The 21,022-nt window shown below is 55.9% G+C and overlaps 2 protein-coding genes across 2 annotated transcripts; one reads left to right on the top strand and one right to left on the bottom strand.

The window, feature by feature from the left end:
• Positions 1-5,097: 5,097 nt before the first annotated feature.
• Ckb (creatine kinase B) lies at positions 5,098-8,480 on the bottom strand. Its single transcript, XM_075948840.1, has 8 exons — positions 7,926-8,480; positions 7,459-7,666; positions 7,127-7,281; positions 6,917-7,049; positions 6,606-6,777; positions 5,883-6,006; positions 5,557-5,746; positions 5,098-5,476 (listed from the first exon to the last, which is right to left on the bottom strand). The coding sequence occupies exons 2-8, from the start codon at positions 7,649-7,651 to the stop codon at positions 5,298-5,300; spliced, it is 1,146 nt and encodes a 381-aa protein (XP_075804955.1). The 5' UTR covers positions 7,652-7,666; positions 7,926-8,480; the 3' UTR covers positions 5,098-5,297.
• A 3,996-nt stretch (positions 8,481-12,476) lies between these two features.
• On the top strand, positions 12,477-19,501 carry Trmt61a (tRNA methyltransferase 61A). Its single transcript, XM_075948839.1, has 4 exons — positions 12,477-12,940; positions 13,386-13,745; positions 16,709-16,975; positions 18,377-19,501. The coding sequence occupies exons 2-4, from the start codon at positions 13,415-13,417 to the stop codon at positions 18,649-18,651; spliced, it is 873 nt and encodes a 290-aa protein (XP_075804954.1). The 5' UTR covers positions 12,477-12,940; positions 13,386-13,414; the 3' UTR covers positions 18,652-19,501.
• The last annotated feature ends 1,521 nt before the right edge of the window (positions 19,502-21,022 follow it).

Raw genomic sequence — 21,022 nt, 5'->3', positions numbered from 1 at the left:
GGGAAGGAGAGGGAATAGTTAACTGCTCAGGGCCCTTTGTCAGTCACATAATGTATCTCTGTTGATTTGGGGGAGGGGCTACTCTGGAATACCTCGTGCTGATTCTAGAGGTGCAAAAATGGACAAGGTGTAGACTCCCCTATTGTTGAGAAGCTCAGTGTCCAGGCAGAGAGGGACAGACTGCGTCATGTAGGAGGCCAAAGGGTAGCACCAGTAGGACAAAGGCAGAGATGACAGGCACAGGGAGTGCAGCGGAAGAGGGAGGAGCCATAGGTGGGAAGGTGGCACAGAGCCCAGCTGTCCCGACGACACCAGCCAGTCCCCAGTAGGGTATATCTGAAACAATGCACTTCTTAGGGTACTCCATCCTCAGGACTTCACTACGGAGTGACCTGGCTCCTTGGGGAATATGTGTGCCATTCCCAGACCAAGACAGACCTCACTGTAGGGGATGACTGGCTCCAGAGATCTGGAAGAAAGGCCTGACATGCAGCCTGACTCTGCCACGCCTTCTAAAGCAAGATTTGCACTGGCTTGCCTCCTCGAGGGAGTTGCCAGCAGGCGTGGGCCATGCAGACACATTCTCAAAGCAGTCATGGAAGCAGCAGATAGTTATTTTCATTGGCACAGTCCCAGAAGTCCTGGGTAGAGGAGCCTCAGAGCAGGAGCCTCCAACCTCAGGAGGCCCATTTCAGACTACCTTGGCGTTCTGGGCCTGTACCTGCTGCTCCCTGCCCACTAGCCACACCCCTCCCCCATCCTATGAGTCCTAGGGAACAGACCCTGTCATCCTGCTGCATGTCCTTTTGTCCTGGTGGCAGGAAGTGTACCACACATTTTGCAGGGTTGCATTACAGAGTGGACTTAAGCAAACACTGAGACTCTGCTAAAGAAGCAAAGTCGTGTCATCCTTGACTGGAGGCCAGAGAAAAGCAGCAGCGCCTGGCCCCTTCTCTCCAGGACTGAGGAAGAGGTGAGGCCTCTCTCAGGCAGCAGCGCAAGTGGTCCCTGGTAGGCCAGAGTCCACAGCTCCAGGTCTGGCTGGGATGAGCTGCCCTTCTGTCTGAACATCGGGTTCATCGGAGTCCCCTCCACATGCACAGGGCTGCTGAGTAGGCAGAGGCATTTTTCAGAACTAGACTTCACTTTCAATGGAACAGATTTGTTTTGGAAGACCCTTGGCATGGTCAGCATGAGGAAAAGGAAGTGGCCAAGCACACAAGCTGAAGGGAACAGTGAGGCAGCTTCAGAATGCACTGGAGCAGGACCACTTCGCTGGTGTAAGCCCGGTAGAACATGCAAAATGGAGCCCTGCTGTGAGGTGGACACAAAGCCACCAGACAGCCTGACACCATCAGCCCAACCTAGTGAGTCATTTAAGCGTAGATAGGCCTGGGGCCACCCAGAGCCTGGTCTGCCTCCATTCCACCCACATTCCAACCCCAGTGACCCCAGGCCTGGCCTGCTCTGCGGTGAGGCTGCTGTGGAGAGCTCTGGACCGCCGGTCCCAGTTGATCTCTCCCTGGAGTGGTTTAGGCCCCATACAAGTTCCCGCTAGGACCTAGTGACTAGGTGGTACAAACAGGATCCCACCTGCCATGTACATGCTTCATACTTGCATCCCAAGGTGGCTGCTTGAATGTCAGTCTTAGCACCTAGCCAAGCTAAGGACCAAAGCGTTGTCCTCCTACCAGGGTACCATAAGCCAACAGTACTTAAGAGTCCTGGCTGGCCTGGAACTCAGATCCACCTGCCGTGGCTAAAGGTGCGTGTCACCACACCAGGTACTGTTCATCTTTAAGTGGGAACTATATCTGACAAGGTGTGGGAGTCAGGACATGAGCCCCAGCCAAAACCCTTGCTGTATCCTCAGCAAAGCAGAGAGCAGTGTTGAAGTGAAGCGGGTCCCAGCTTCTTAGGTTGTCACTGTGGAAGAGTTAACCTGCAACCCTGTGAGTGCAATGGGTAGCTGCCTTGGACACCTGGGAGGCTTGCTAAGTACCAGGCTGGTCAGGAAGAAGTGCAGTGTAAGGAACCCTGCAGGCAATTGCAGCCTTCTAAACTACTATTGGGAGAAGCAGGACCCACCCCTGAGAGTCCTGAAAGCCCCAGTTAAAAAGCAGGGGAAGTAAGCCCATGACGAGGCTTAACTGAGCTCCACTTGACCTAGAATGAGGCTTTTCTGAGCCTCAGTTTCCCCATCAGAATAGGGTGGCAGTGTGTTTTAATGGACTACCTACCAACTGTGATACATTAAATTCTTAGAATATAAATAGAAGAAAAAAGAACAATACTCCCAATTTTACTGGGGTGGGGCTGGGGCAATAGCTCAGTCAGCAGATCTCTAACTAGTAGTACAAAGCCCTTAGTTTAATCCTAAACACTGCACCGCAAAAGGCACAGTAGCGCACATCCATAATCCCAGCTGCTGCTCGCTGGAGGCAAGAGAGGGCTGGGGGTGTCGCCCAGTGGCAGGGCACTTTACTTAGCGTGTGCAAAGGCCCGAGTTTGACCCTCAACAGGGCGAAAAGCATTGCCTTATATAAGCAGTGCATGTTCACTGAAGGAAATTTGGAAAAAGAAGTATAAAGAAGGAAATCACCTGTTCCCCCACCACCCACAGCCGACGACTGTTCTGGGGGTTTTTCCATACATAATCTGTGTGGGATCTCAGTACGAGCTGTTTTATAACCCGTGCTTGCCTCTCTGCTTCCTCAGCCTGTCTATACGCCAGTGAGTGTGAAGTTTGCTGGAGCAAAGTGGGAGGGGTGGGGTTGGCTGGGCTCTTTGCAGGTAAACAGCCCTGACCAGTTCTTTCCCGCTCTAAGCAGTTGTGTCTCCTGGATATTTCTGTAGGCTTACAGTCTTCCTAGTCAGTGTCTAGAAATTCTCTCAGCGCCAAGGTGGGGTTGCGGGAGGGGTTCTGTTAGCGTGGGTGATTGGAGGTTAGGAACCCCACTTAAAGAGCCTCGGTGGACGGAGCACTCACCCCTCATCCCTATCAAAGGACAACCCCAAGCAGTGCTGGTGGCTCCAACTTGAAATTCTTCTCTGGCTGTTCCTGGCAGGAAATCAGGGCGTTCCCAGGTGTGCAGGGGGGTGGAGCTGGAGGGGGGACGCTTAGTGTGACCCAGGTGCCCCAGGGAGCTGTGCCCCACCCCTGCCGCCTAGGTGCATGGTGCCTTCCTCCTTGCATCCACCCCCAGGTTCCATCCCAGCAGGGCGAAGCCAGGCTCAGTGAATTCATTTGACTCTCAAATCCAGAGGAAAAGAAGGGCTGTTTGGTGAGCGCAGGCAGGCAGATGGAGCCATCAGAGTGGCATGCGTGCAAACCCTGCTTCAGCCCCAGCTCCAGTGCTGCTTACAGTGAAACATGCAGCACAGAGCAGAGGGAATGCAAGCACCCAAATTCTCCTGCTGGCTGGAAGAGTTTGAGGTACGTAGGAAAGCCCAGATACCAGGAGAATCCTGAGGTTCAAAATCTTTTTTTTTTTTTTTTTTTTGGTTTTTCGAGACAGGGTTTCTCTGTGGTTTTGGAGCCTGTCCTGGAACTAGCTCTTGTAGACCAGGCTGGTCTCGAACTCACAGAGATCCGCCTGCCTCTGCCTCCCGAGTGCTGGGATTAAAGGCGTGCGCCACCACCGCCCGGCCCTTTTTCAGGCTAAATTCTGCCCACTGGAGTCTTCCTGGATGTGCAGTGAGGCATGCATAGACAGAGTTGAGTTCCCAACTGTAGTTCTCCGGATCCTTAGGGTCTGGGTGGGGAGAGGGATGCTCAGTGCTCTGCCCACTTCCAGTGGGACACAGTTTCTCTTCCAGGTTCAAGGGAAGGAGGAAGGGCAGTGTTCCAGGCAGTTATAGGAAGCTGAACCACACTGCAGGGGTACTGTGTTCCTGCCTCCCGCCATTCTGTTTTTGTTTTTGAGGTTGTAACAGCAGACATGGAGTGTTTTGGCCATACATGTCCCCCTGTGCCTACTGTCCCTGCCTGCATCCATCCCTGCTTTGTCCATGGAGGTGGTCGAAGGACCACTTCTTGTCACCAGACTGAAGCCTGCAGCATGGCTGGGGCAGCCACTGGCTGGAGGACATCAAAGCTGAGTTGATGCCAGCCCCCATCCTGGTCTAGCCTAGGCCCCCGGCCTTCTTGACAAAAGTGCTAGCTAGGAACTAATTAGGACATCCGAGGAGAGGAGCATTCCCAGTGGACCTGCCTTGCCCTGCGCCCTGCGCCCTGCGCCCAGCCTACCCAACGAGGTGGATGAGTATACCATGTTCCAATGTCCGTGATCTTTAGTGGACAAGCATGTAGTGACAGTGACCAGCAGGTGGCAGCACAAGACTCATCTTGGAGGAGGCGCTGTGTGGGTGGGAACCATAGTTCCAGCCCCTGGGTTGATGTCCTTTCTCACTTTCAAATGTGGGCCAGATCCCTTCATGAGGCCCAGCCAGGATAGGCCACCGGAAAGATGGCTCTTTAGACAGCCCAGTCTTCTGTCCAGGGCCCCTGATGTGAGCCTTGGAATTCCTTCCCCTTGACTTGTCCATGATAGGTCATAGCAGAGTTACTCTGTCTCCTAGATGACGTGGCACAGAAGCTAGATGAATGGGAACATGAGTGTCTCCTCCCAATCATCAGGGCCCTGGAGAACAAGCTGTAAATAAAAGGGAGTGGACTGGAAGGACCCTGCTGCAGTCTGCATGGGGCTAGAGGGCTGGGCTCAGGGACCAAGAGGAGGCTGGAGGCTGGAGGAGGTGTTGGAGAAGGGTGGGGCCTGGAGGGGGGAGGAAGCAAGGGGTGGAACTTTGGATTTTCAGGCTGCCGGGAAGACAGCAGAAAGGAACTGGGAGCGGGTCAAGTTTCTGACTCCCTCCTCTGGCTGGAGCTGAGGAAATGCTAGGCTCCACCCTGCAAAACGGAGTGTCCTTAGATGCTCAGGCTGGAACTGAAAGTCTTAAGAGAGCACCTCCCTCCCTCCCTCTCCACCCTGTATCTTCTATGGCTAATATGCCATCTTCCAGTTGACACAAATGGCCAGCCAGGCCACTCACCCTTGTCACTGTCCCTAGGAAAGGAGAGGCACAACTCATGAGACATAGGGCAGGCCAAACCCTAGTTTATTTCAGTGTCAGCAACAGCTTAGCCATCAAAAAAATAAACTCTACGCAGGACGACAGAAGTCTCTACAGCGAGGCTAAAGGGCTCAGCCGCGGCGGCAAACATCAGGGATGCATGGCGGGCACTGCCCGGGTATTAGGTTAGGAAGCAGCAGGCTGGTGACGGTGAGGGCCAGGCTTCACTTCTGGGCAGGCATAAGGTCATCGATAGGCTGACCCTGCTCAAGCCGCTGCTCCATCTCAATGAGTAACTTCACTCCATCCACCACCATCTGCACCAGCTCCACCTCCGAGAAGCCTAGGCGGTCCGAGTTGGAGACATCGAAAACTCCACCAACAGCAGCGGTATCCACACCGCCTAGGGAGGGGGAAGACAGGTCAGCAGGACCGAGGAAACCTGAACCCTCTGCCCCCTCACCTGTGCTGCCTGCCGCTCACCTGTGCCTCGCTTCTGAAGCCGCAGCCGCTTGAGCACCTCCGAGAACTTCTCATGCTTGCCCAGGTGGGGCAGCTTGATGTGCACACCTGCCCGCAGGCCAGTGCCCAGGTTCGATGGGCACGTGAGGATGTAGCCCAGGTGAGGGTTCCACATGAACTCATAGTTCTTGGACTTGAAGAGGGTTTCAATCTGGAGGTGGGAAAGGGAGAGTTCAGAGGGGAAACCTGGCTGGAAGCCCCAAGGAACGCGGGGAAATGTGGACTCTGGGTTCTGCCCCAACCCCTCCCAGGAACCAAGCCCCTAGAGTGTGGGCACCAGGCCTGACCTGGGTGAGGCCAGTGCAGAATCGGGTGAACACTTCCTTCATGTTGCCCCCTTTCTGCATGGAGATGACCCGCAGGTGGTCCTCCTCGTTGATCCACACCAGGAAAGTCTTATTGTCATTGTGCCTGGGGAAGGGGTTCAGTCAAGCCAAACACCCTCCCAGAATACGGTCTTAGATCACATCCAAAACGACACCGTATGGGTGACCCTCAAACAAAAGAGAGCTTCCAAAGTCACGGAGGTGCTTATTCTAGAGAGGTACAGCAGTGTGGGCTGTCGCCAAGACTCCCATCCCAGCAACACTGGGAAGGCAGGGCGAACAGGGCACCAATCACGTGGTGTGTGGCAAGCAAGGGACTGAAGCAGACGGAGCAGCCCCCCGGAGGAAGCACGCCTCCGCCCTCACAGTCCGCAGGAGTAGGAACCCTGCCCGGACGGGTGCGGAGGCTTTTGCGTCACTGGCACCTGGCAGAATCCCGGCGGGGTATGGGGGTGAGAAGGAGGAGAGAAAACAAGAAGCACCGGCTCCCGAGAGACTGGTCACAACCCTTAACTCCCTGGAGACTGCGGCCTCCCGCAGCGCAGGTTCTCACACACACCTGCGGGATCAAGGTCACCTGCGAGGAGGAGGGCTGGGACTGGGTGACACTGCGCACGGAACCGTGAGCTCAGGCCGGGCTCCACCCTCCGGGGAGGACTGGGGGGGGGGGGGTAGGGCTCGTACCATATACCGCGAGCATCCGGCCAGTCGCGGGCCATGCCGGAGGCCAGCAGCAGAGGCGACACAGGCTTATCGAAGAGGAAGTGGTCGTCGATGAGCTGCTGCTGCTCTGCTTCGGTCATGCTCTTGAGCGCGTAGTACTTGCCTGATAGGTCTCCGTCCAGGCTGGATAGGGCTGCAGAGTGCAGGGTTCAAGTCTCGGGTGGGCGGGCAAGTGTCCGGCCCCAAACAGTGTATCCCCGCGCACGAGAGGCTGGACCTTTGACCCTCTCAGTCCCAGCTGCTCTACGGGCAGATAGATACCAGACCCCTACCTTCTACTGCCAGCTTCTCGATGGCGCGGCGCTCCCCGCGGCTGCAGTGCGGGGGGAGACAGAAGCCGCGGATGCTGCGGCCCGTGCGCACCCGCGAGCTCAGCACGTAGTTGGGGTCCAGGTCATCGCCGCCCTGAGGACGCAAAGCGGTGGCGGGAGTGAGCCCCGAGGCCCCTCTCCCCATCACGCCCTGATCCGGCAGCCCCGCACCTGCAGATTGTCGGGGTTGAGGTCAGTCTTGTGCTCATCGCTGGGCTGGTAGCCGCCATGCCGGTCCTCAATGATGGGGTCGAAGAGGTCCTTGAACACGACGTAAGTCTCCTCGTCGCCCGCCACTGCACCCACCGTCATGATGTACGGGTGGCCTGGGGGAGGGGCGCGGCGACAGTGACGTCACCGCCAGGCTGGAGCGAGCTGCGGCTGAGCGCGGGAAGGGGATCAGGGGACCCCAACCCGCCAGAGGTTGAGGGAAGGGCAGTGGGACCCTTGTCCTGGGGTTTCTTGGGGAGACGGAAGTCAGACGCCTACAGGGGTGTGCATACCCGGATTGTCTACGCCAGTCTGAATGGCGTCGTCCAAGGTGAAGCCGCTTGACGTGCACTTGGCACGGAGCTCGGCGTACAGCTCCGGGGTCAGCACCTTGGCCATATGGTTGTTATGGCTGCTCAGATCGGGAAACTCATCCTCGGCCGGGAAGCGCAGCTTCTGCGTATTATGGCTGTTGGAGAAGGGCATGGCGGCGGCGACGGGCTGCAGGAAAGCGCAGGGTCAGAGGAGGTCTGCACACCATCCTCCAGGGACCTGCAGACCGCTCGGGACCTCCGTGGCTTCCCCCGGACGATGCCAAGGTCAGCGGGGTCTGCACCGTCTGCACCCGGCGCCCGTGCATCCCTGGTCCCGGGCGGGTCCGGTGCGCGCTCCCGGCAGCACGGCTGCGCGTGACACCCCAGTCCCGCACCCCTCCGCGTGGCGCCCCGCGCGGTTACCCCTGACCCTTGGACCCGCTCACCAGGATGCCGAACAGAGCGGGGATGCAAAGTGCCTAACCAGCTCCAGGCGCAGCACAGACGAACAGCGGCCGCTCGCTGCTCCGGAGCTCTTAAGGGACGCGTTGCCAGCAGCCCATTGGCGGCTATTTATAGCCCATTCATTCTATTGGTCCGCGCTTTGGGGTGGTGCCCTTGCTTTGTCCGTGGCAGCAGCCCTTAACACCCCCTAGCAGCCCACCCCAGCGGTTCCCGAGTCTCGACCCCGCGTAGCTTAGTTGTCCCCCGCGGCGCTCTCGCAGGATCCCCAAGGCAGAACCCCAGGGCCTTAAGTATTCTTGGTAGACCTGCTTCACACACTGCCTCGCTGCGGGAAACTGAGTCTGGAAAGCCAGCTGGTGCTGGGGCTCCTGCCTTCCCCCTCCTCCTCCCTTGTCTGGCAGACCGCGGTGGCAAGGGACCTATCGAGAGCTTCCAGGTCTTTAACATTAGGTACGGCGTCCATCCACTGCATCCAGGAGGTACGAAACGGCTCAGAGCCACTGACCTTCCTCAAGGTGCCCGCAGGCATCTCCTGGGTGTTCTTGATGCAGCACCAGAGGCGCAGTCTGGCTGAGGTCCAGCCCCGAAGCACCCAGGGTGTTCTGACCTTGGGCGGACTCTGAGGAACCGAGCCAAAACACTTGGACTTAGACCCTAAAAGATTCAAGACACTGAGCTGTGAGAGATTGAGAATCCAAACCTCCATCCCCTGGCCCTTAACTCAGGAGACCGGTTCCTACCACCCCACCCACAAAGACAGTACCCACAGTCGACAGGCAAACGGAGTGGAGAAAGCACCCGTTAAAAACAAGCTCACTAATCAGAACCAACACATGGAAACAGTCTCTCTTCTCCAGCCTCACACACCCAAGTATGAGGAAATGTGGACGGCTGACCCCAGACAGTGCCGGCTGTGAACTCCTCTGTGAAGACAGACATTCGCACCCTGCCTGCAGCTGCCAGCCACTTCATCTTTTCTGGAAAGTAATTTGGCAGTATTTATTATAATAGAAATATGGTCTAACTCCATGACCTAGCAATCCCAGGAATTCTAGGAATCCAGAATAGAAAGGACAGCGTCCCTTCTCTGCAGATAGGTCAGGAAATGTGTAGTGGGAAAGACTAGTTCGCGTTGGACCTGATGCTGGTCTCTGAGGAGCGAGGGCACTAGCCGTCGGTGGAAAAGGGTGCAGAATAGCGGTGGTGCCGTTGGTAAAATATAGAAGTGAGCTTTCATGCTTAATGTCTCTCACTCCCCCTCACTCACGGCTGTGCAAAAACTAGGGAGCCTCGCTGGGTGGTGGTGGCACACACCTTTAATCCCAGCACTCGAGAGGCAGAGGCAGGTGAATCTCTGTGAGTTCGAGGCCAACCTGATCTACAAAAGCAAGTTCCAGGACAGGCTCCAAAGCTACATAGAAAGCCTGTCTCCAGAAAAAAATCTAGAGAGCCTCTCATTCTTGTGCATTCACAAGAATCCGTTCAGGTGCCAGATGCAAGGAAGACAAGGAGGTGCACAAGGGGATTGGATCTCTGCCTTCCTGCCAAAGCCGGGCTGCCCTGAGAGAATGCCTGCAGGAGGGATGGCAGGAATCCCAGGCTTGAGGGATGATGTGCTGGAGCTTCAGCAGAAGGCTCTGGAGCAGAGAACTCAGGGCAGAAAGCCTGCCTACTGGCCTGCCTCTACCTGGGTCAGCATGAAGGACCACAGCTGCACTGTCCTCAAAGACAACTAGTGAATCCACCTGTTCTCTCCCTTGCCTTGACCAGTTTCAACTTCTTCTGTTTGAGACAAGAGCCTGTAAACCAGGCTCCTCCTGCCTCAGCCTCCCAAGTCCTAGTATTATAGGGTTGAGCCACCGTGCCCAGGTCAAGTCACTATTTTGTAAGCCAATTAAAACAACCCCATATAGGAAAGTATGTGCTGGGGATGGTGGTATCCAGCTCCTTTAATCTCAGCACTCAGGAATTAGAGGCAGGTGGAATTATCTGTGAGTTAGGGCCAGCCTAGTCTACATGATGAGTTTCAGGACAGCCAGGATTACATAGAGACCTTGACACCCCCACCCCAAAAAAAAGGTATGTGGAGACAAACACCTATTATGCCAGCACATAGGAGGTGGAGGCAGGAAGATCAGGAGTTCAAAGCCAGCCTGGGCTCCATGAGCTCCTGTTTCAAAAAAAAAAATCCCCAGGCTAGACAGCAGGTGTGCCATAAGTTTATAATCCCTGTATTCTATGCCCCCTTCAGCCTCCTCAGAAATATCTGCAGCTGCCAACCTACCCTCTCAGGGAAACTGGTTCAGCATGAGCCCCAAGTGCTCAAGTTTCTGTCTGTTTCTAGAAATAGAGAGGAAGCAAACTTGGTGTCCAGGCTTTGGTGGGGGTAGGGGGTTCAGGACTTCCTCTTTGTCTCCAGCATTTACAGTTTCTCTGCCTCCTCTCCTCCCTTACCCGCCTCCCATCTCCCTGTGAGGACAAGGCCAGGACTCTAGTAAAGGTGAGGAACGGAAGGCAGTTGCAAGTCTGTCCACCGTGGCAGTGAACCACGCCCAGCACTGGAACAGGCGCCTGTGACCTTCAGCCTCGGTCTCGTTCTAAGACCGAAACCTAAAGGAAGATTGGCCCCTGAGAGAAAGAAGTACTGGCTCAGACGCCCAGATATCCCCCAGTGGTCCTAGGGTGCCTAACTTTGGGGGACAGACAGCAGAGACAACATCAGGGTAGAGAGACAAAGGGACTTCACAGCCTTTAGACCACAGATCAGTGGGAGGCCCCCCACTTGGGGGGCATTGCTCAGAAGTCCTGGAGGCCCTCACAGCAATGGAGAAAGGTCAGGGCCTGCTTATTCAGCCTAGACCCGACTGGGCCCTCTGCTATCCTTGGCAATCACAGTAGCTGCTTTGGCAGCTTCTGGGCAAGAAGCTTGGTGACATCACTCAGTAGAATTATGGTTCCAGCCGGGCGGTGGTGGCGCACGTCTTTAATCCCAGCACTCGGGAGGCAGAGGCAGGCGGATCTCTGTGAGTTCGAGACCAGCCTGGTCTACAAGAGCTAGTTCCAGGACAGGCTCCAAAACCACAGAGAAACCCTGTCTCGAAAAACCAAAAAAAAAAAAAAAAAAAAAAGAATTATGGTTCCATCTCCTTAGAAATCACCCAAGTCATACATTGACCTCAGGGCCTGGATGGGGCCTCAAAGGAGTCCCAGGAATTTTCTTCACGAGCACTGTCCAGCCCAGCAGGGCAAGTACAGGCACAGACAGAGCCAGGCTCTAGGTTCCACATAGAGGCCACTCTCAGTCCTGTGCCCAGGGTGCATTGCTGCTTTGCTGCTTCCTGGCTCGTGGAATGCAAAGGGGAAGTTGGCAAGGGTAAAGAGAGGGGCAGGGGCTGCAGGGCACAGTGAAACAGGAGGCTATGCCAGTCAGAGGGAACTCCTCTTTGTTTTTATGGGTTTTGTTTCTTTTTGAGACAGGATTCTCCGTAGCTTTGGAGCCTGTCCTGGATCTAGCTCTTGTAGACCAGGCTGGCCTCGAACTCACAGAGATCCACCTGCCTCTGCCTCCCAAGTGCTGGGATTAAAGACGTGCACCACCTTGAAAAATCCAGGCTGAAGCTAAGCGTGACGATAGCTAGCTCTGAGAAGGTGGACTGGAGAAGGGACACAGGAGGGACAGGGATACAGCAGTGGACAGCTGGGACCAAGGGAAAACCCCTGTTGAGCTCGTCAAGAGACATAGTCAGCCCTGGTTTCCATGCCGCTGAGAGGCTGGGGAAGAGGAACCTCCGAGGAGAAGTGGAAAGTCTAACTCTCCAGAGGAGCAATTAGGGTGTGGATTGGGCTGTGCACCATCAGGGAGTGAAGGAGCCTACTAGAACAGGGACTATGGAGCCAAGGGCTGGGATGTCTCAGCTAACGGCTGTGCCTTCCCAGCCTGCGAGACCAAGAAAGCCTCATTGCCTATCCTTCCTGGCTACTAGATCAAGGCCAGCTAGGGCGGAGACCTGGAGAGGTCTAATGTCAGGAACCTGGGTTCCTTCACACAAGCTGGCCTAGTCTGGCCCCAGAGGAGTCGCACTAGCCAGCAGGACTCTAGGAAGGGCATGTTTGTGGAGCCGGGCCACCCCCACTTTACCAGGCTACAGTAGCCTGGTGGCTGGAGAGTTCAGCCCAGAGTTGGTCACTGCTACTGGTTCTGAGTAACTCAAGTCTCATGCCCTCCAATTCCACTAGCTGAGGACCGCAGGAACGCTCTTCACTCCCCACCCCAGCGCTCCTCCCCTCTCCACTTCATGCTCCACTCCGGGGAAGAACCTTTCCACGGGGGCTCTGATTCAGCACTGCTGAGACAAAACACTCCTACAGCTTCCCCTTTCCGCCTGGTCTCCAGCAGCTCCTCCCCCAGGCCACAGCGTGAGCCCAGTTCATCCAGCTCTCAAGATGCCAGGGATAGCAAGGCCTGGCCTAGGGCCACTTTTGCGGAATGCTCCGGACTACCCCTGCTCCTCATACTTGGCCTGGCCCTGGCCAAAGTCTCTGGGTGTCCCACCGCTGCCTCCGGTTCCACTTTCTAGGATTCATCCTGGGCTCCAGGCAGGGTGTTTCGGAGCTGATTGCAATGACGAAACGTTCTGGTGGGCTCTAATAAGGAAGCCCTAGGGTTACACAGTTGCCAAAGTGCACTTTAGGGGTAGGCGTATCCAGCGGGCAGAAGCTCCACGCTCTGGGCAACCCTAAAAGGCGGCACGCAGACAAACCGCTGGCGAGGAGAGGACTTTTATTTTGCACACTGCTCAGATCTCTTAGGCAACGCGCAAGTATGCACAGAAGACCACAGGCGTGAAGACGCCAGCCAGGAAGCATCCTCTGGGAGCGCGCAAAGGACAGAGCAGTCTCCCAGCAATCTCTGCGTTGTTGGCGTCATCAAAGACGCGCCGGAAGTGTGGCTGCCGCTGCGGAGCCACGTGTGGAGCAGAGAGCCGGTGTAAACTGGGTGAGTTTCGGAGCTGGCGTCTGGGGCTAGGGTGGGAGCGGCGCTCCGGGCCTGCCTGCAGGTCCCGTGCAGAGAAACATCCGGGCCGTCGGAATCCCGCTCGGGGTACTCCGGGGATGGGGTTCCGCGGAATCCTGGCTTGGAGGTGACTTCGCTCTCCCGCTTTGCACGCCTCTCGGAGGCCACCGTCTTCACAGCTGAGGAATAAGGACTTTGTTCTGGTCCTTCTGGTGTGGGAATCCTTGGGCCTCTACTATTGTGCGCTGTCTCGTGTGTTCTTCCAGACCTAGAAGGACTGCATTTGTCTGGCTAGGGTGCAGCTCAGTTGGGTTGCCCCATATTGCTCAGAACCCGGGCCCCACAGACCTCTACCTAAACCACAGATCCTCATCTTGCCTCCTGGTCCTCTGACTTCACGCCTCACGCCCACACACCACTTCTCCAGGTCTCTGACACTTGGCAGATGTTAACACCATGAGCTTCGTGGCATACGAGGAGCTGATCAAGGAAGGCGACACAGCCATCCTGTCACTGGGCCATGGCTCGATGATGGCAGTGCGTGTGCAGCGTGGGGCACAGACCCAGACCCGGCATGGCGTCCTGCGGCACTCAGTGGACCTCATTGGCCGCCCATTTGGCTCCAAGGTGATCTGCAGCAGAGGCGGTTGGGTGTATGTGCTTCACCCCACTCCTGAGCTCTGGACTGTGAACCTGCCCCACCGCACTCAGATCCTCTACTCCACCGACATTGCCTTACTCACCATGATGCTGGAGCTGCGACCCGGTTCTGTGGTCTGTGAATCAGGTGAGCTCCTCTGGTGTCTTCAGAGCTCAGCACCTACGTAAGGTGGGAGTCAGACCCACACACAGTTAAGATAGTTTGCAGTCAGCCAGGAGGTGGTGGCACACATCTTTAATCCCAGCACTAGGGAGGCAGAGGCAGGCAGATCTCTGTGAGTTCGAGGCCAGCTTGGTCTACAAAGCAAGTTCCAGGACAGCCTGAGCTGTTACACAGAGAAACCCTGTCTCGAAAAAAAAAAGTTTGCAGCCAAGCCATCTTGCAGATGTGAGCTGAATTACTTGGTTTCTGTTCTAGCAGCTCCACTCGGTGGGAAGGGAGTGACTGCAGGGAGTGAAATGACATCTGATGGGGACTGACCTGGGTGGGAGGAGGAAGAAGAGGGGGCAGCAGTGCCCTCTGAGGGTCCTGGCTTGCTTTGATGTAGCAGCAGGCTTGTTTGGTGCTGGCCAAGGTGCTGACCGCTCTCTCTGCCGGCCTTCCTGGAAGGAGGCTGATTATCCCAAGAGCTCATTGTAGTGAAAATTCAGCCCCACACACACTCGCAGTCAGCCCCTCACCTAGTTCCAGTGAAGATTATCAACACCGTCACTGAGACAGGACGGGGGGGGGGTAGAAGTGCATGAGAGCCAGCTGTCTCTCACACACACACCCCTAGGTGCTGTGACCACTGCATGCAGCAGTCTATCATGTATCTCCCACAGGGATGAGTCCTGGACCAAATGTGACTAGAGCCTTGGTGGTGTGTTTGTGGTGGGCTATGGTGGGCTAAGAAACTGGGGTTCGGGGTCACTACAGTTCCCGTTCTCCCTATCCTGGCATTCTCTCCCTGCAGAGGGAGACAGTGGACAGCAAAGTTGAGTGCCAGCCCTAACAACTCTCTGCATGGCCTGTAGTAGGCACTAGCCTCTCTCCGGCCCACACCCCTTTTCAGTCAGCACACTCCTGTGCTCCCATGTGGTACCAAGTTCCTGCCCTCAAAAAGACAAAGTAGGCAGTGAGCCTGGTGACCATTCAGTGCTACTGATTGTGAGAGGCTTATAATCGGGGATGCTTGGTTGAGGATCCCCCAAACTCAGAAAGTCAGGGATCTGAGAAGGTGACCTTTGAGTTAAAAATGATGAAGTGCGGGGGCTGGAGAGATGGCTCAGAGGTTAAGAGCATTGCCTGCTCTTCCAAAGGTCCTGAGTTCAATTCCCAGCAACCACATGGTGGCTCACAATCATCTGTAATGGGGTCTAGTGCCCTCTTCTGGCCTTCAGGCATACACACAGACAGAATATTGTATACATAATAAATAAATATTAAAAAAAATGATGAAGTGCGACCAAAAGCCAAAGAAAAGTTGTCGAGGTGGGGTGCAGTGCTGGTGTGCATTGGCAAGAAGGCCACTGGCTGGGGCATGAAGTAAGGGCAGAGGAACAGGAGATGAGGTTGGGAAGCAAGAGGTGGCCCTTCAGAGGGCTGTTAGGAGTCTGGAGCCGCCCTTTAATGTGAAGGTAAGCCCGGTCACTGTGCAAAGCATAGATCTGATTGACAGTGGTAAAAAGAACAGAGGATCCAGGTGGTTGGTGGTGCACGCCTTTAAGCCCAGCTCTTTTTCTTTTTTTTCTTTCTTTTTTTTTTTTTCTTCAAGACAGGGTTTCTCTGTAGCTTTGGAGCCTGTCCTGGAACTAGCTCTTGTAGACCAGGCTGGCCTCAAACTCACAGAGATCCGCCTGCCTCTGCCTCCCAAGTGCTGGGATTAAAGGCATGTGCCAACAATCCCGGCTTAAGCCCAGCTCTTGAGAGGTAGAAGCAGGCGGATCTCATGAGTTTGAGGCCAGCCTGGTCTACAAAGGGAGTTACAGAGCACATATTACACAGAGAATCCCTGTCTTGAAAAAACAAAAACAAAGAAAGAAAAACACACAAAGGAACAGAGGCAGGACCAGCGTCTGCAGATAACAAAGAGGGAGGGACCTGGTGGGTGAAGCCCAGAGGCGGGAGAAGGAATCATTGATGATTTGGGGTGGGATGACAGAGTGGGTCTTGATGGTGGGTGACTGAACAGTCTGGCCCCTGCGGTGGGTGTCACTTCCTGGGTCTTGGAGTGATCAGACTTGGATGGGGTCCAACTTTGAGCTTAGGGTTTTTTGTTTTTGTTTTGTTTTATGGTTTTTTGAGACGGGGTTTCTCTGTGTAGCCTTGACTGTCCTGGAACTAGCTCTTGTATACCTGGCAGTTCCTCTGCCTTTCAAGTGCTGGGATTAAAGGTGTGTGCCAACTACCCGGCTTAGGTTTGGGGGTTTTGTAAGAGCACTGCTACCTGCTACAGTGGGATCAAGAGGGTACACTGCTAGAAATGGTCACCAAGCAGGAAGGGGCAGTTACAGGGTGAGTGGAGGCACAGGCTAGCACAGATCCTCAAGCATATGAAGTCAGGTGAAGAAGGGTAGCCCTGCTTCTAAGGAAGAGTGGAGGCTTTTGGACAGACTGGTGACATTATGGGAAGGGTGGAGCTGGTTGACTTTAGATCACGTGAGCTCAAGCAAGAGCAGGTAGAATTGCCCTGTGCAGTGGGGGTGGATTTAGCAGGGTTGGAGGTGTGGGGAGGGTGAGCTGACCACTGACCTGAGTGAGTCAAGGAGCTCACGGGAGAAGGTAGAAAACATGAGGGACAGCTGTCAGTGAGGCTCGTGGATTGGCCACAGTTTAGAAGAGGCTAGGTCAGGATGGGGCAGGATAGCGCTAGCCCTGCCCAGACTCGCCTATGTCCTTTTCTGTGCCCATTCTACACAGCCCGGTATCCCAAACCCAGGGCCGAGGCTGCCAAGAGCAGACAGAGCTCATGATTTGATACACCCCTCTGAGCCAGGGGTCAGCTGTCCTCTTAGGCCTGTTTGACCTTCTTCCTCCCAGATGGGGAGCTGTTGTGGGTGGGTATAGTCCTCAGATGACCCTTCAATCCTCTCGTCTTGTCCTGCCAGGCACGGGCAGTGGCTCTGTCTCCCATGCCATCATCCGCAGCATCGCCCCCACTGGCCACCTACACACAGTGGAGTTCCACCAGCAGCGGGCCGATAAGGCCCGGGAGGAGTTCCAGGAGCATCGCGTGAGCCAGTGGGTGACTGTGCACACCCAGGATGTGTGCCGCAGTGGCTTTGGTGTAACTCATGTGGCCGATGCTGTCTTCTTGGATATCCCATCACCCTGGGAAGCTGTGGGCCATGCCTGGGATGCCCTCAAGGTTGAAGGTGTGTTGGAGTTCATAAGGGTGCTGGTGAGGGGCTGAACTTCTGGGTCATCTAGAACCCAGGGAGTTCCAGGTTCCTGTAGGCCACACAGTAGCTGTGGCCAGACCAGGGCTCCTTTTGGCCCAAAGTGAGGACTGACTTGGGCTGGCTAGAGACCAGGGTTAGGGAAAGATGGGTCCCATTCTTCAGCCTAGATAGGAACTCACTGAGTCCCAGGCCCTGGCAACTCCAGTGCAGGCAGGATCTATAAGACAGGACTCCAGGCCTGGATCCAATATGGAGGTCATAGGCAGTCCCCTGCCCCCAGCCATCTCCTGCAGACTCCCCACACCCATGCTGCAGAGTCGGGCAGCTGGACCCTTTTAGGGAAGATGCTGTGGAGGCGGAGCAAAGGGAGGCCTGGAGAAGGTCGGCCCTGGGCCAGAGAGACTGCTGGTGAGTCCCCGGGATTTGCCTTTTCTGGAGAAGAAGCAGGCTTGGCAGAGGGTTGGGGAGCCTCTGAGACAGGCACTGCCCAGATCCCTGTGTCTACTGAGGAGGCCTGGAGCTGGGAGGGGAAGCCTGGAGGTCCACATCTGAAGGGCCCTGATGCAGGGTCCAAACCGGGCAGGGGAGCCTCCACAGAGTAGGCGAGAGGCACCTGTGCCTGTGTCCTGGGTCTTGTCCCATGTCCCCTTCTTCTGGGCTCTTTCCCAGATCTGCATACCTTTTCTGTATGCCTGGTGTTTATAGCACTGCCTGTCTCTGGTGGCTCCTGCTCTCTGTGCTGACATCAGGCACAGTAGGGGACTACTTCATAACTGCCAGGTGTCCTGTGTCAGGGAGCACTGTGGGTACCAGGCCTGGGGACATCTATACACACTCCTTCCCTGCCCTGACTTGCTCATGATCCCCTGCCAAGATACGGATAGGGTGTCTCACAGTCTCTGGGCAGGCTGAGTGAAGCCTGTGGGCTGCCCCAGTGGGAGGCAGCAGGGAGGAGCTCAGACTGTGCTCTCTTTAGGCTCCTCCTGTTCCCAAGAGCCACCGACAGCCTCTAATTTCCTGTGACAGCAGCCGCCCACACACCGCCCTATGCTACCCTATTGTTAGAGCTATTCTTGGGCCTGACTCTGACAACCCTGACCCCCAGCCCTCCACTGCCTCCTACAAGGCAGGCTAGCGATGCCTGCTGGCAGCCAGGGAAACCCAGGCATCTTGGGCTTAGTCCTGGCTGCTGACCTGGGCTCATGCAGGGAGGAGGGCCACATGGGCCAGCAGACAGGGCACAGCTCTACAGCTTCCTCAGGCCCCTGCATGGTTCCTTTGTCTGAGGGCTTACAGTCTGCAGGCAGTCTTGAGCCAGCCTTAGGTCCAGGGTGGCTTGTGGATGCCCTCTGACCCCGTGTCTTGCTCCTGCAGGTGGGCGCTTCTGCTCCTTCTCTCCGTGCATCGAGCAGGTACAGCGCACGTGCCAGGCACTGGCGGTCCGAGGCTTCACCGAGCTCAGCACCCTGGAGGTGCTGCCACAGGTCTACAATGTGCGCACCATCAGTCTACCCTCGCCTGACCTGGGAGCCAGTGACTCAGAGGTCAGCGCGGGCTCCGATGCCAGCCCCTTCCGTAGTGGCACACCCATGAAGGAGACTGTGGGCCACACTGGCTACCTGACTTTCGCCACCAAGACTCCAGGCTAGCAGGCCTGGGCAGGAATACCACGAGCAAGCAAGGAGGCCAGAGGCTGCCTTATATGGTCAGCTACTGCCTGTGAGGCTTGTGTTTAGAAATAGTTGGCAGGGTTGGGGGGCAGGGGCCTCCTGGATAGTTGAGGGGGGGTGAGTAGGCTGGCCCTGTTCAAGAGGGAGGCATTGCCATCTGAGAGGGAAGCCTCCGCCCCATCACTGCTCCCCACAGGCTCTCTGTTGTCAACATGAAGTCCCCTCTGCCAGAGGCTCTCCTGGTTGCTGAGACCAGATGGTACAAGCTGACGGCGGAGGAAGCCCTGGGTACTGCTTGAAGCCTGGACTGACCTACAGGGACAGTGAACTGTCCCTTCCCTGGTAAAGGCTCCAACCACTGGTGGTCCAGAGCTTAGCCACAAGCTGTGGTTGAGCTAACCCAGAAAGCCTGGCCCTGCCTTTATCTCCTCTGTATCCCTGGGGCTGGAGCCAGGCTGGCCTGGGGATCCAAGGAGGTGACCCCATAGTCTTGAGTGCTGTGTGGGCCACGTGTGAGCGCACTTGTGCCCAGGATTCCTGATGTGCTGACCTCTGGGACTAGGCTCGTCCTGTGCAAAGGGAGTCTAGTAGGCGGGTCTACGCCTCCAGTGATCTCTCAAGCCCATGTTGGAGCTAGGGTCAGAGAGGGGCCATGGAAGAGGTGGCGCATGGCCTAGGAGCTCTGGCTGTGGCCCTGCTGCACATGTCACCTTGGGGCTGCCCTGCGTCTGCTGCTGATGCATGGAACCAGCCTTTGGGAGAATTGTCTGTGTCCTGTTGGCCCCTGAGCATACCTAGTGGAGCAATAAATGTTCTGTCTTATCCCCTACCGCATTGACCGTTCTTCTGCCTGCTGAAGGGGCTGTCCTTCGGCTGGTACCCAGGCCCACTGCCCCACACTTGGCATCTGACCTCTGTCCTTCCTTTCTATTCTGAGAGGTGCTGTCCAAACTCTAGGACATCAGCCCAGGGCTCTTCACAAAGGCACAAGTGTGGCCACCTCCGCCCCCTGCAGAAACGGCCCCCTGGCCCTTGAGGTGGAGTACTGGGCCTCTGACTTGGCACCAGGCTTCCCTCTGCAGCTCCTGACTTTCTAGGCTGCCCATTCCCTGTGCAGCATCAATTGTAAGTCACCTGCAGACGGAAACTCCACAGCTCGGGAGGCACGTATATCCTCAGAGCCTGGTATCGGCATTAACATAATGCCCAGACTGGAGGGTGTGAGAGAGGCCCCTGGGCCATGTAGCTTCAGTGCCAGCAGTTCCTAAAAGGCTGTAAGCCGTGCTCCCTTGGCCCACTCACCCTGCCTGGCCCCGCATTCTCTGCTCGGTTATGGAACACGTAGGCCAGTAGCCAGCAAGGCCCAGGATATCTTTTTTCCCTATGGAGCTCACAAGGCTGGATGTCATATGGGAGTTACCAAGGCCTGGGTGAGGAACTGTTGCCAAGGCTGGAAAAACCCAATCTCCCTACTGTCCCGTGGGCGAACCAAATTCTGCTTTTATAGTTTGTGGGCCTTGAAGGACTAACCCAACCCCAGTTCACCTGTGAGCCCAGCTCAGACTGGAGCTCCAGCTGGTACAGAACTTAGCTCTAAGCTTCGTACCTCAGGCTCTGCTCAGATCTTCCTCATTTGTTTGGTGATGGAGCGGGGTTTCTCATTGTAACCCTAATTGGCCTGGAACTTGCTCTGTAGACCAGAATGACCTTAAGATCAGAGACCTGCCTGTCTCTACCTCCTGAGTGCTGGAATTAAAGGTGTGCATCACCACTGCTCAGCAAATCATCCCTTATTTATTTGAGTGAGGTTGTCAGATCTTGGAATTATAATCAGCTGTTAGTTGTCATGTGGTTGCTGGGAATTGAACCTGGGTCCTCTGGAAGAGCATTCAGTGCTCTTAACCGCTGAGCCATCTCAAATCATCCCTACTTGACCTCCTCACTCTCAGCCAGGAGTGTTCAGCTCAGCCATCCTTTACCTTACACCCTATGCTGGTTTGCTAAAGGCTGTCTAGCATGGAAATCCCCAAGACGAAGGTCCCCAGGTCCTACAGACTGAGTCGGACTCCCATGGTTGGGCGAATCCTGTTAGGCGATCCTGGGTGGTCACCTGACACAGGCAAGACCATAGAAACTCTTCATCCAACCTGACTCCTGTCTCTGGCCCTCAGTCTCCCTTAGACCTTTTCCTGGGTCACAGCCTCCTGCACTCTGATTAGGGCAGCAGCGCAATTCCTTAGCAGGAGCCTGACTTAGAGCACCAACCCTGGGGGCCCTGGATGCATCCCAGGTGCAGATCCTGTTCACTTGCTGGACGCTCCTGGCCAGGACAGTCAGCTTCTCCTAAGGG

This window comes from Microtus pennsylvanicus, chromosome 14 (assembly GCF_037038515.1).
Source record: "Microtus pennsylvanicus isolate mMicPen1 chromosome 14, mMicPen1.hap1, whole genome shotgun sequence".
In the NCBI taxonomy this organism is placed as follows: Eukaryota; Metazoa; Chordata; class Mammalia; order Rodentia; family Cricetidae; genus Microtus; species Microtus pennsylvanicus.
The sequence above is the reverse complement of the archived record's forward strand: the minus strand, read 5'-3'. Positions and strand labels throughout refer to the sequence as shown.